The sequence below is a fragment of the Choloepus didactylus genome, chromosome 6, assembly GCF_015220235.1.
Source record: "Choloepus didactylus isolate mChoDid1 chromosome 6, mChoDid1.pri, whole genome shotgun sequence".
NCBI classification, from domain to species: Eukaryota; Metazoa; Chordata; class Mammalia; order Pilosa; family Megalonychidae; genus Choloepus; species Choloepus didactylus.
The window spans coordinates 60,554,516-60,568,789 of record NC_051312.1 but is presented as its reverse complement, the minus strand read 5'-3'; the positions used below and the strand labels follow the sequence as shown (position 1 = coordinate 60,568,789).

The 14,274-nt window shown below is 36.2% G+C and overlaps 1 protein-coding gene across 5 annotated transcripts in view; it reads left to right on the top strand.

The window, feature by feature from the left end:
* The window catches only part of PRMT3 (protein arginine methyltransferase 3), a 186,414-nt gene that overhangs the window by 117,576 nt on the left and 54,564 nt on the right, over positions 1-14,274 (top strand). For all 5 annotated transcript variants that reach the window (XR_005217397.1, XM_037839241.1, XM_037839242.1 and 2 more), the window contains one exon: positions 944-1,030. Coding sequence is in view for 4 of the 5 variants with exons in the window: in XM_037839241.1 (XP_037695169.1) it covers positions 944-1,030 (87 nt within the window). In the remaining variant the exon portion in view is untranslated. The remainder of the gene's footprint in view (positions 1-943; positions 1,031-14,274) is intronic.

Sequence of the window (14,274 nt, the reverse complement as noted above, 5' to 3'; positions counted from 1 at the left end):
TTAAAATTGGATTCAGCTTTTAAGGAAAGAAAAGTGCAGCCAGCTTGATGCTTATAGGGCCATTCGGGGCTCCGAGACAGTGTTAGTGAGTGTTCAGGGATTTATTTGGACTCTGGCTCAGATTATGAAAGTAAAGTTAGAGCCAACTAAGCCTTGAGGTTGAGGAGAAAGCTGCAGATGGGGAGGAAGGGATAATTTCTCTCTGAAAACTGCTAGGACTAAAAATATAAGTTGTTTAAAAAATAATATATGTTTTCTTTTTTTAACATTAATCAGTTCTTTTTGTTTAAATATGGATTGTTCTGTGTTCCCCAATTGTCCTACAAATAAAAGTTTTGTAACTTAAAAAAAAAATTGGTCTAACTATTTTAAATAGTGTAGTGCCTCATGTGTATAGTCATATATTGGTGTGTGAATTATGTTTACTGTATTATATCTATTCATAGCAAATCAACTAATGCCAACTTTTACAGTGTACTTCTGATCAGGCTCCTGTTAATTTCATCCACTCTCCAAAGTGAAACGGAGGTTTTTAACCGGGACAGAATAAAAATATTTGGCCATTTTTTTCCTTAGTTGAATTTTATGGTTAGTTTTACTCTTTGTTCTTTCCAAATTGTGGTTTTTCTTAGTATCTAACAAGTTTATCTCTAAATGCAGTTGCACATATGAATTCTAAAAGAAATTGATCCATCCTTTTCATTAGCATGTTTTCAAGTGGACTGTTCCTATGAAAATATTGACTGTTTTCACACATAATTTATAAATGTTCCCCTAAATTGTGGCAGGTATTCAATACTGACGTACAAAATGAAAAGCATAGAAAAGCATTTTTTTATTTGAATTCATGCTATTATGTCTTTAGTGTGTGTTGAGTAGCATATCAGAGCCATGTTTTCCACTGTTTTAACTAGACTCTTCTCTCCCTCTTTTTAATGGGTAGCGCATAGATTGCCATACAACTTCTATCTCAGATTTGGAGTTTTCTTCAGATTTTACCCTGAAAATCACAAAGACATCCATATGCACGGTAAGCTATTTCATTCTACTTTTGTAATTTCACTACCAGTGCAGCTCATTGGCAGGCTAATACATTAATTACCAGGCTTGTGATAAATGAAAAAGACTATTATCTTTGACAGTCCCATCTTTGCCTTTACTAGATCATTTAACAGATCTGTTTTAATAATTCAGTAAACCTCAAAAAAGTTAGCTTAGTTGGGAGAGAAACCATGTTTACATAATGATTTTTCTTTATAGATTCTCCATTAATGCCTATTACATAATTGAGACCACTCAACTTTGTCTTCAAAGACAGAAGTTCATATCTTACCTCTCCCAGTAACTCTTACCACTTAATTTAGATGGAAATAAGAAATGTTTATTTGGTAAAATATTTTATAATTGTGTAGGAAAAATAATTAAACATTGATAGTGATTTACTTTTGTTTAAACAATCAACCTGGTAGTGTTAAAAAAGCATAGAGAAAAGCTATAGAAAAGTTAGGCAGATTTGGATTCAGATTTGGTTATTCGACTTACTAGTTTGTTATGTTGTTCAAGTTACCTAAGTAATCTGTGACTGAGATTGTTCAATTGTGCTTTAAGTAAAATGAAAATAATTCTTTACTATTCTTTACTACACTCATTTACAGATTGATGTATAATCACAATATAGCCAGAAATATTAGGTTATTAAAAAATAAATTTTGTTTTTTTAAAGAGTTTCTAAATATATGTTTATCTTAAGACAAGTGTTTACCTTTATCAGGAGACTTAGAATGCTAATAAAATATAGGTCTTTATTCGGTATGAACTTACCTAGGTGGACTATTTTATGAATATTATTTAAAAATTAGTTTTTAAAATACTGATACTTTCGAAAGTTAAGATTATGAAAATTTTGTAAGAAACTGTGGAAAGCAGATTATAGTCATGTTAACTTTGACTTTTTCATCATGATTCTTTTAAATGTTTTGTTCAGGTTGACTTACAAAAGACTTTATAGCTTCTTTTAAATTGTTACAATTCCTTTTGATCCAGTAATTTTATGTACAAATGAGTTTAACAAACAGTGTGCTTTTATGTTTTGAGGAATTCTTTTAGTGAAGTTGTTTGTATAATTTTTAAAAGTCAGAAACCTAGATTCCAGATTTGTGATTTTGGAGCACCTATTATATTCATTTATTTTACTAATGAAAAGCAAATTTTTGTTCTCCTCATTCATTTCCCCAACATTTTCTGCTTCTGCTTTTTAGAATTGAAATTATTTGGTCAATTGAAATTACAGGCTAAAGGCTTTAACCCCCAGACTTCCTCTGTATTTTGATATTTCTAATCCTTGAAAGTTGAAAAAAAACCATCTTGATTAATAAAAACTGATCAATGTCTAGGGGATTTCTTAGATAGGAATTATTGGTTATATGAATAGTATCATTAAATAACATTATTTCAAATCTTCTTTCAATGATCTTCAAATAAATCAAAGTAGAGCAGGTGTCAAATTCTCACAAAAACCTCAAAAACTGTGTGTTTCAGTTTGCAAAAGCTGCCAAAATGCAGTATACCACAAATGGGTTGGCTTTTACACTAGGGATTTTAATTTTTTTGTTTGTTTGTTTTTAATTGTGTTTTTTAATTGTAGAATATAACATATATACATAAAAGTTTTAACTTTCCAACTGCAATTTAACAAGTAGAGAGCAAATTTCAAAGAATATCATAAGTCACAATTCCAGTTTCAGTTATTTCCTTATTTTGAAATATATTTACAAAAAGGTAATATCTTTCAAAGTATGCTTTAATAAGTAGAAATTTTCAAAGTTATTATGAGTTATAGTACCTAGTTTCAGTTATTTCCTTATTGTGGAATATAGCATATACACAAAAAGGTATAGCTTTCAAATTACAATATTAACAAGTAGCTATAGAACTAATTTCAAAGGATACTATGAGTTAGAGTACCACCATTTCATTCTTTCCTTCTAACTATTCCAACACCCTAGCAATTAAGAAAAAGAAAATTATATAAAGATTCAGCATTCATAATCCTCTGTTAAATTCCGTCTTCTCTGTTGCTACCTCTTCCTCTAGTTGTCACTTTCCCAGTCATCAGGGATGTCCATGCAATGACCACCCCAACCTGTCCATGCTGCAAAGGAGTGTCAGCCTTACAAGCAAAGGGGACTCATCTAGTTGATGTTCTTGAAGAGGCTATTGCTTCTGGGTTTGGGGACTTAGCTGGCATAGGAGCACTCTGAAGGATTTAAGTTTCTGATGAATAAACATACTGAGTGAAACTTTCATAGATTCTCAGATAGGGATCTGGGTATTCTTTAAGGTTTTCAGTACTACTGTTGACTTGGGCTTATCATTGTGGTCATTTGGCATATCTAGGTGAAGCTTGGATAGGAGTAACCTCCAGGACAACCTCCTGACTTTTATTTGAATTCTCTTAGCCACTAAAACCACATTTTGTTGCCTTCCTTTTCCCCCTTTTGATCAAAAACGCATTCTCAATTCCTTGATGCCAGGGTCAGGCTCATTCCTGGAATCCATGTCCAACATCACCAGAAGGGCTCATTTATCTTGGGGATCTTGTCCCACATCAGGGGGAGGGTGATGAATTTATTTGCAGAGTTGGGCTTAGAGAGAGAAAGTCCACATTTGAGCAACAAAAGAGGTTCTCTTGAGGTGAATCCTAGGCATAATTACAGGTGGCCTTAGCCTCCTCTTTGCAACCATAAGTGAATATCAAGGGCTTGACTTACAAAGTAGGGGGTACCTAAGTTCACATAGCGTATGTTATGTCCATGATAATCCATCCATATCTCACATTATCATCACTTAGTTGTACAGTCCTCATCACTCTCCATTTTAAACAATTCTCATGACCCAAAACATCTTGTCAGCCCATAATTATTTGTCCCTAGTATTTGTGTAATTACTAGTATGGTATTCCTATTAATTATAGTCCCAAGTAAGCAATATGTAGATTTTTCCCATATACCCTTCTGTTATCAACTCTGTGCTAGTGTCATACCTTAAAAGTATGTCATGGCAAGCATCTATCTATATTTGTGGTGCTGATCTGTGGGAAACATGCCTTTAAACAACACCTTTCAATCATATTTGCTTTCAGTACAGCTCTGATACTTATAATTCATAAACAAACAGTAGTCACCCCTATGCATTACCATACCTTTGAATTCACCATCATTAACATACTTGAGCATATTAGATTATCATTCCCCTTCACTAGCTACTGTCTCCCACTAGGTCCCCAGTATTCTTATAAGACATTGATTTTACATTGTTCAGATCGTTCATAGAAGTGGTGACATACAATATCTCTCCTTTTGTGTCTGAGTTATTTCACTCAAAGTTATATCTTCAAGGTTCATCCATGTTGCCATATGTTTCAGCACCGTATTGCTTCTCATTGCTGCATAGTATTCCATAGTATGTATATACCACATTTTGTTTATCCACTAGTCTGTTTAGGACACTTAGATTATTTTCATCTCTTGGCAATTGTGAACAATGCTGCTATGAACAGCAGTGTACAATTGTCTGTTCATGTCACTGCTTTCAAATCTTCTGGGTATATACCGAGAAGTGGAATTGCCAGATCGTAGGGTAATACAATATCTATTTTCTGAGAAACCACCGAACTGTCTTCCAGAGTGGCTGTACCATTGTACAGTCCCACCAGCAGTGAATAAGAGTTCCAATTTCTTCACATCCTCTCCAGCATTTATAGTTTCCTGTTTGTTTGATGGCAATCATTCTTATTGGTATGAGATGATATCTCATTGTGGTCTTGATTTGCATCTCCCTATTAGGTAGTGAAGATGAACATTTTTTCATGTGTTTTTTAGCCATTTCTATTTCCTCTTCAGAGAAATGTCTTTTCATATCTTTTACCTATTTTATAGTTGGGCTATTTGTACTATTATCATGGAGTTCTAGGATTTCTTTATATATGCAAGATATCAGTCTTTTATCAGATACATGGTTTCCAAATATGTTCTCCCATTGCGCTGGCTGCCTCTTCACCTTTCTGACAAATTCCTATGAGGTACAGAGCTTTTGATTTTGAGGAGTTCCCATTTATCTGTTTTTTCTTTCATTGCTTGTGCTTTGGGTATAAGGTCTAAGCATTAGGAGGTCTTGAAGATGTTTCCCTACATTATCTTCTAGTAGTTTTATGGTACTGTCTTATATTGAGGTCTCTGATCCACTTTGAGTTAATTTTTTTATAAGGTGTGAGGTAGAGGTCCTCTTTCATTCTTTTTGTTATGGCTATCCAGTTCTCCCAGCCCTATTCGTTGAAGGGACTGTTCGTCCCACTTTAGTGGATTTGGGGACCTTATCAAAAATCCATCGACCGTATATCTGGGCGTCTATTTCCAAACTTGCAATTCCATTCCATTGATCAATATGTCTGTCTTCATGCAAGTACCATGCTGTTTTGACCACTATAGCTTTATAGTCGCTTTAAAGTCAGGAAGTATAATACCTCCCACTTCATTCTTCTTTTTAAAGATGTTTTTGGCTTTTCAAGACCCCTTTCCCTTCCAAATAAATTTGATAACTAGCTTTTCCAAGTCTGGAAGGTAGGTTGTTGGAATTTCTATTGGGATTATGTTGAACCTGTAGATCAGTTTGGGTAGAATTTACGTCTTAACAATATTTAGTCTTCCTGTCCATGCTCATGGAATATTTTCCCACCTATTGAGGTCCATTTTTATTTCTTTAAGTAAAATTTTGTAATTTTCTGTGCAGAGGTCTTTTCATCATTTGTTAAGTTTATTCCTAGGTACTTGATTTTTTTAGTTGCTATTGTGAATGGAATTTTTTTTTTTTTTTTAATTGCTTTTCAGTTAGGTCATTACTAGGGTATAGGAACATTACTGACTTAAGTGCATTAATCTTATATACTGCCACTTTGCTGAATTTGGTTATTAGCTCAAGTAGCTTTGTGGTTGAATTCTCAGGATTTTCCAAATATAAGATCATATCATCTGCAAATGAGAGTTTTACATCTTCCTTTCCAATTTGGATAGCTTTTATATCTTTGTCTTGGCGAATTGCTCTGGCTAGAATTTCTGGCACAATGTTTAATAATAGAGGTGACAATGAGCATCCTTGTCTCTTTCCTGGTCTTAGAGCAAAGGCTTTCAGCCTCTCACCATTGAGTACTATGCTGGCTGTGGGTTTTTCATATGTACCCTTTATCATATTGAGGAAGTTTCCTTCAATTCCTACCTTTTGAAGTGTTTTTATCAAAAAGGGATGTTGAATTTTGTCCAATGCTTTTTCAGCTTCTATTGAGATGATCATTTGATTTTTCCCTTTTGATTTGTTAACGTATTGAATTATATTAATTGATTTTTTTATTTTGAACCACCCTTGCATGTCAGGAACAAACCCCACTTGGTCATGGTGTATAATTGTTTTAATGTTCCTTTGGATTCTATTTGAAAGTATTTTGTTTAGGGTTTTTGCATCTATATTCATAAGGGTGATTGTCCTATAGTTTTCCTTTTTTCTAGTGTCTTTATCTGGTTTTGGTATCAGAGTGATATTAGCTTCAGAAAATGAGTTAGGTAGTATTCCTTTTTCTTCATTTTTTTTTTTTGCAAGAGTTTGAGCAGGAATGGTGTCAATTCTTTTTGGAAAGTTTGATAAAATTACCCTGTGAAGCCATCTGGCCCTGGGCTTTTATTTGTAAGTAGACTTTTGATGACTGGATCTCTTTGCTTGTGATTGGTTTCTTGAGGTCTTCTGTTTCTTCTTGGGTTGGTCTAGGTTGTTCATGCGTTTCCATGAATTCTCCATTTCCACTAAATTGTCTGCCTTGTTGGCATACAGTTGTTCATAGTATCCTCGTGTGTATATATATATATATATATATATATATTTATTTCTTCAGGATCTGTAGTAATTATCCCCTTCTCATTTTTGTTTATTTGGGTCTTCTCTCTTTTTGACTTTGTCAGTAAGGGTCTGTCAATCTTGTTGATCTCAAAAAATCAACTTTTTATTTTTTCTCTCTGTTGTTCTTGTTGTTGTTGTTCTCCAGCTCATTTATTTCTGCTTTAATCTTTTGTTTGTTTTTGTTTTCTTTTTGTCTACCCTTATTTCTTTTTGTCTACTTCCTTTAGGGTTGGTTTGCTGATCATTCTCTAGCATCTTCAGTTGTTCAGTTAGGTCTTTAGTTTTAGCTCTTTCTTGGTTTTTGATATATGCATTTAGAGCTATAAATTTCCCTCTCAGCACTGCCTTCACTGCATCCCACAGTTTTGATATGTTGTGTTCTCATTGACCCACTGGTTGTTTAGGAGTGTGTTGTTTAACCTCCATATATTTGTGAAAGATCTAGTTCTTTGGTGGTTGTTGATTTCTAGTTGCATTCCATTGTGGTCAGAGAATGTGCTTTGAATAATTTCCATCTTTTTAAATTTATTAAGACTTGTTTTGTGCCCCACCTTATAATCTATCCTGGAAAACATTCCATGGGCACTAGAGAAGAATGTATATCCTGGTACTTTGGGATATAACGATCTATGTATGTCTGTTAAGTCTAATTCATTTATCATATTGTTTAGGTTTTCAGTTTTCTTATTGGTCCTCTGTCTAGTTCTATCTATAGGAGAAAGTGGTGTATTGAAGTCTCCCACTATTATTGTAGATGTGTCTATTGCTCCCTTCTGTTTAGCCAATATTTATCTCATGTATTTTGGAGCTACTTGATTGGGAGCATAAACATTTATAATTGTTATTTCTTCTTGGTGAATTATCCCTTTTATTAATATTTAGTGTCCTTTATGTCTTACGATATCTTTGCATTTAAAAACTATTTTGTTTGATATTAGTATAGCTATCCCAGTTTTCTTTTGACTGCAGTTTGCATGGAATATGTTTTTTCCATCCTTTCACTTTTAGTCTCTTTGTGTCACAAGGTCCAAGATGAGTCTCTTGTAACCAGCATGTTGCTGGGTCATATATTTTAATTCATCTACCAATCTGTATCTTTTAATTGGAGAGTTTAATCCATTCATATTCAAAGTTATTACTGTGAAGGGAGTTCTTGAACCAGGCTTCTTATCCTTTGGTTTTTAGTTGTTAGGTCTATTTTTCCCCCTTCTTTTTTTCCTTTTAAGTTACCCTTACTAATAACTCTTCAGTTCTGTGCTCTTCTCCAGACCTCCCTCTCCTTTCCTTTTTTCTCAGCTGGTAGAGCTCCCTTTAGTATTTCTTGCAGGGCAAGTCTGTTGTTAACAAATTCTCTCAGCATTTGTTTGTCTATGAAAATTTTAAACTCTCCCTCAATTTTGAAGGTGAGCTTTGCTAGATAAAGAATTCTTGGCTGGCAGTTTTTCTCTTTCATAATCATCAATATGTCATACCACTGCCTTCTCACCTCCATGGTGCACACTGAGTAGTTAGTACTTGGTCTTATGTGGTTTCCCTTGTGTGTGGTGAATTGCTTCTCAGGACTTTCTCCTTCTCTTCAGCATTCTACAGTCTGATGTGTATGTGTCTCAGAGTGGGTCCATTTGTATTTATTCTATTGGAGTTCTTTGGGCTTCTCTGATTTGCATATTTACATCATTTAGAAGGGTTGGGAAGTTTTCCCCAACAATTTCTTCGAATACTCTTCTAGCTCTTTACTCTTCTATCCCCCCTCTGAAACACCAATTGTTCTTATATTTGTGTACTTCATGTTATTCATCATTTCCCTGAGATCCGTTTCAAATTTTTTGATTTTTTTCACCATTCGTTCTTTTGTGCTTTCACTTTCTATCACTGTATCTTCGAGTTTACTTATCTTCGCATTTACTAATTTGATCCTCTACATCTTCAAATCTGCTGTTATGTGTCTCAATCTTTTTAATTTGATCAACAGTATCTTTTATTTGCATAATATCTGATATTTCTTTATTTACTCTTGCAGATTCTTCTTTAGGCTCTTCTAGGGTCTTCATGTCCTTTATATCCTAAGCCATAATATTGATGTTTGTGTTACCTCTTTGATTAATTGCTCCAAATTTTGTGTCTTTTTTGCTTTTTAATTTGTTGTTTTTGCTTGCCCATATCTTCTATATCCTTCACTTTGTAATTTTCTGCTGGCTTCGGGGCATTTACTTGTCTTGATAGGGTTATTTTGGGAAGTGCAGACTTAATTGAGCATTCATATATAATTTGGTTTCCTGGAGTGCAATTTCCCTAACCTACCAGCAGGTGGCACTCTCAAGTAGGTCTTCCCCAGACTTCTGTGCGGTGGGCAGAGTCCAAACCTGATGGCTTACCAATCAGTGCATGAATCTCCTGTGCTCTGGGTAAAACTGGTCCTAGGGCTACAACATTGGCCAGAGCAGGTAGTCAGGGAGCCTGATCAAGGGCACCCCGCAGGTGGGACGTGGACCCTGCCTTTCACTACTCTGCCTGCCTTGCACCCATGATTCTCTGGGGTGTGTGTGGGGGGGGAAGGGTTTGGCTCCCAATCACCAGTATGGCACCTCTCCCTTCCCTGCTTCTTGCCGTCTCACCCCCACCCCCTGCTGGACTTCCCTGGGAGGAGAGCCATCACTGCCTGCTGCTTTCCCTCATGGGAGCTCTCTGCTGTCTGGCTGTGTAAGATCACCTCCCAACAAATTGTCAAGGTAGATGGACAGAGAGGAGAGCCACTGCTCACTCCCTTGCCTGGTCACAGTTTTCCTGCTGCCAGCCAAGGGGATGGGGATGGGTGGACAGTCTAGGCAGGGAACACTCACCACATCCCTCCAACCACCATCTTTCCTCTGTTTTTGTTGGTATCCCCTCCATGTTCTGTGGGGGATCCTCTATAGCCAGTCATACCCAGAACCACAGTCCCTGGTTTCCTCCAGCCCCTTTCTACTTACTATGATGCAGGAGAAGCCCTTCTGCCTCACCTACTCTGCCATCTTCCTGGAAGTTGCCTACAATAAGGATTTATTAGCTTACAAATTTACAGTTTTAAGGCCATGAAAATGTCCAGATTAAGGTACCAATAGGGCGATACCTTCTCTGAAGAAAGGCCATTGGCATGTGCCTGGCATTTGCTGGTCCTTCTCTCCTGAGTTTCATTGCTTTCCGCTCCTGGCTTCAGTGGCTTTCTCACCTCCTCTGGGGGCTTTCCTCTAAGCTTCTCTGGGTGTTTGTCTCTCAGCTCTCTCAGCTTTTTTCTTTTATCCTCATAAAGGACTCCTGTAAAGGATTAAGACCCACCTTGAGTTGGGAGAGTCACATCTCAGTTTAAAGAACCTAATCAAAAGGTCCTACCCACAATATGTCTGCACCCACAAGAATGGATTAAAATCTGTGGTACATAACAGCTTCAAACCAGCACACTGTGCTTGTTCTTTATTTTCTGGATAAGTGGTCAAGGTTCCTAGTTTCAGGTAACAGAATCCAAGTCAGCTTTAAGCAGAAAGGAATTTATTAAAGGGAAGAAGATTTCCACAGACATGGAGAGAGCTGAGGGAGCAGACCATATTTTGAACTTCTGAAAAACAGCTTTTGAAATCACACCTTTGAACTGGCCTGCTTTAAAGCTGCTTGTACCACCACAGGCCTTATAGACCCTAGTGCTTCTGGCCCACTTTGTTGGTCATTTCCTCTTTCCATATCTTCATTTGGTGTATCTGCTTGGCTGAACCTAGGTCATATGGAACCGTAGTTGTCAGTAAGTCTTGGAAAATAGGTTTAGCTACAGTAGTTTTATGCTACAGAAAGAGTTTCATAAAACATATACAGAATTGTTTTCTACTTACTATTATATGATGTAGAGTGCAAGAAGCTTTGTCTTAGAAAATACTGTATTAATCCTTTATGATCTTAGTTTTATTCAGTTTACCTATAAGAGTAAAACAGCAAACACACAAAAAAACTGGTAAAGTCTGTGTAATCCAAAGAGTGTAAAGAATAACGTAACTCTCAAATAAGTCCTTGCTGCATTTGTCCCTATATAATCAGATTTCCGTAAGAAAAATGAATTAAAAATAAACTTTTACATTATCTATAAAGTACCTTTTAGATTTACATTTTTATTCTCAACTTGTCTGAATGGTTTTCATATAAAAGTCATCTGTTTTGGACAGAGGCAAGCCTAGGGTTCAGGAGGAAGATGGTAGGAGGTTGGAGTGGACTTGTATATGTGTGGTCACTGCTGAATAACATATTTCTATAACTCACTACCAGAGGAATCTGTTGTTTCAAACCATATTTACTGGATATATGCCAGATACTAGAGAGACACATGTTAGCACTTAGCATTGAATGTTAACTTTTCTGAGATTATTCTGTTGACTGCCCTTTAAATAAATTGTCTTCCTGTAATGTTAATATCGCACAGTCTTTGAACACTTGCATGTCAGGCAATGTACAATCACTTTGCAAGCATTATTTCATTTAGTCCCCACAATAACCACTTGAAGTGGGTACTAATATTATTCCCATTTTACAGGTTAAGAAAAAAAAAATCACTGTAATGTTTTACTTGTGAAATAAAATACCCCTCCTCTTTCCTCAAAAAACCTTTGTGGAATTGCACAAACTGTTCACAAAACATAGTTAAAAAAAAAAAAAAAAGGTATGAATAAGCTACTACAGGTATAGAAGGAACCAGGCTAAATGTTTGAAAGAGTTTTATAAAATTATTTTGGCCAATAGTCCCACAGTTGTTGGGAGGGAGATGTGAAATCAAAATAGTGTCTTCCTGAGAGACAGGACAGACAGATTTATATGAAAAAAATAAGTCACATATCCCATCAACTTATAGTAGCAGAAATAAAATCTTTGAAACATTCTCTTCATCCTTTCTCAGAGTTAGCTTATGGTTGTTTGGCTAAGCATCTACATTTCTTGGAAACATGCTTTCCTACCTAGCATACTAAGCCTGACATGATTACAATTTTATGGCCTAATTTTTTATGGGTTTTTTATTTTTTTATTGTAGTAAAAGTGTAACTATAACAAAACTTGCTATTTTAACCATTAACTGTACTGTTCATTGGCATTAATTATGTTCACAATGTTACAATGTTATGCAATCAACACTATTTCCAAATTTTTTTGTTGCTCTAAACAGAAGCTCTGTATCTACTGAACAGTAACTTTCCATTTCCTCCTCACCCTAGTCCCTGGTAACCTCTAGTCTACTTTCTATCTCCATTTCTTTGCCTATTCTAGATATTTCATTTAAGTGGAATCATACAATATTTGTCCTTTCATGTCTTGGCCTGATGCTTTTATTAGCTTTTCATTATCTGTGAGTCCTGACTCTGTACCCATCTCTACTCCAGCTATCTTTTGCTCTTTGGGAGGTGCCAACTCCTTCTGCTCCTCTCCTACCAATAGTCTGGTGCTGTTATGCCAGTGGCTCCTTAAACCTAAATGGAACTTTTTTCACCTTTGTACAGTCAGAAGAATTAGTGAAGACACTGAAAAAGAAAAAGCAGTGCTTGGTTCAGGGATAGAGAAAAATTAACTTTGCTGAGTAAGAGGAAGAGGCTTGGCTTTTTAGATAGAGTGCAGAGAAAAGTATCCAGTTTTGTACTAAGTACAAACCTTCAGTTATATTAAAATGCTTTTTACTCTTGTGCTTGAAACTTGAGTGCATAGCTAAAAACTAAAATGGACAATTTCTCTGACTGGTTAAGCCCATTTTAAATTTATGCATTGCCATTTTTCCCTTAATGAGGTTCTAAATTTGTGATCTAATTAAAAAATTAGGGTAAATTGGATTTTTGAAATTAACAGAATGTTACGAACACCCCTGTTCTAGTTTGCTAATGCTGCTGGACTGCAAAACACCAGATATGGATTGGCTTTTATAAAAGGGGTTTTATTTGGTTAAACAGTTACAGTCTTAAGGCCATAAAGTGTCTGAGGTAACACATCAACAATCGGGTACCTTCACTGGAGGATGGCCAATAGCGTCCGGGAAACCTCTGTTAGCTGGGAAGGCACGTGGCTGGTGTCTGCTCCAAAGTTCTGGTTTCAAAATGGCTTTCTCCAAGGATGTTCCTCTTTAGGCTGCAGTTCCTCAAAAATGTCACTCTTAGTTGCTCTTGGAGTGTTTTTCCTCTCTTAGCTTCTCTGGAGCAAAAGTCTGCTTTCAACGGCCATCTTCAAACTGTCTCCCGTCTGCAGTTTCTATGCTTTCTTCAGAGTGTCCCTTTTGACTGTAGCTCCTCTTCAAAATGTCACTCACAGCTGCACTGAGTTCCCTCTGCCCGTCAGCTCATTTATATGGCTCCACTGATCAAGGCCTGCCCTGAATGGGTGGGGCCACGCCTCCATGGAAATATCTCATCAGTTATCACCTACAGTTGGGTGGGGCACATTTCCATGCAAACAACCTAATCCAAATGTTCCAACGTAATCCCCACTAGTATGTCTGCCCCACAAGATTGCATCAAAGAATATGGCCTTTTCTGGGGGGCATGATACATTCAAACCAGCACAACCCCTTTGCATTTAATTTCAGTGGCAGGTATGATATAAACTGATAGTGGTTTTTTAGATGGCTCTCTCAAGATTGTTAGAACCTTTATTGTAAAAGCGTCTCTCTTCTTTGAGTCACTACCACCACCACACCCAGACACACATACCCCACACAAAAGAAATTTGATAACATTTTGTGTTTAATTTTGCATTTTCAAACTTTGTTTTTAGAATTTAACATGAGATATTTAAGTGCCTAGAGTGCTTAGAGTGTTGTAAGTGCCTAGAGTGTTGTAAGTGCCTAGAGTGTTGACTGCCTATAATGGTTGAAGGATCATTTTCCAATGAATTCCAGTAAGAGACATACATAGCAATTTTCTGAGTATTTTTTACTCTGTTACGTGATTTTGTTGACAGTTAAGATAAAATTGCCTTTATATAATGATGGAGAGTGAAGTTTTAGTTAGCAGCTGATGTTCCATCTATTATGTCAGCCTAACTGATCTTGCAATAAATGAATAATAAAGTCCATTACTTTAATGGAAAGTTTATATATATTTAAAAGCAAATGGTTGGAGAAAGAATCCAAGATGGCAGATTAGGAGAGACAGAGCAAGACAGAAAGTGCTCCAGAATACCAGTTCCAGCACTCTGTCGGCTGGACAAGGTCCGCTAAATCCACAGGGACTGTGCACTCAGTGAAACTGAGAATCTTCATTTGGAAAGGAGTGAGTGAGACTGCTGGGGAGAAACTGGATTAGTTTAAAAACCCCAAAAGCAGCTGTGGATCCAACAGCG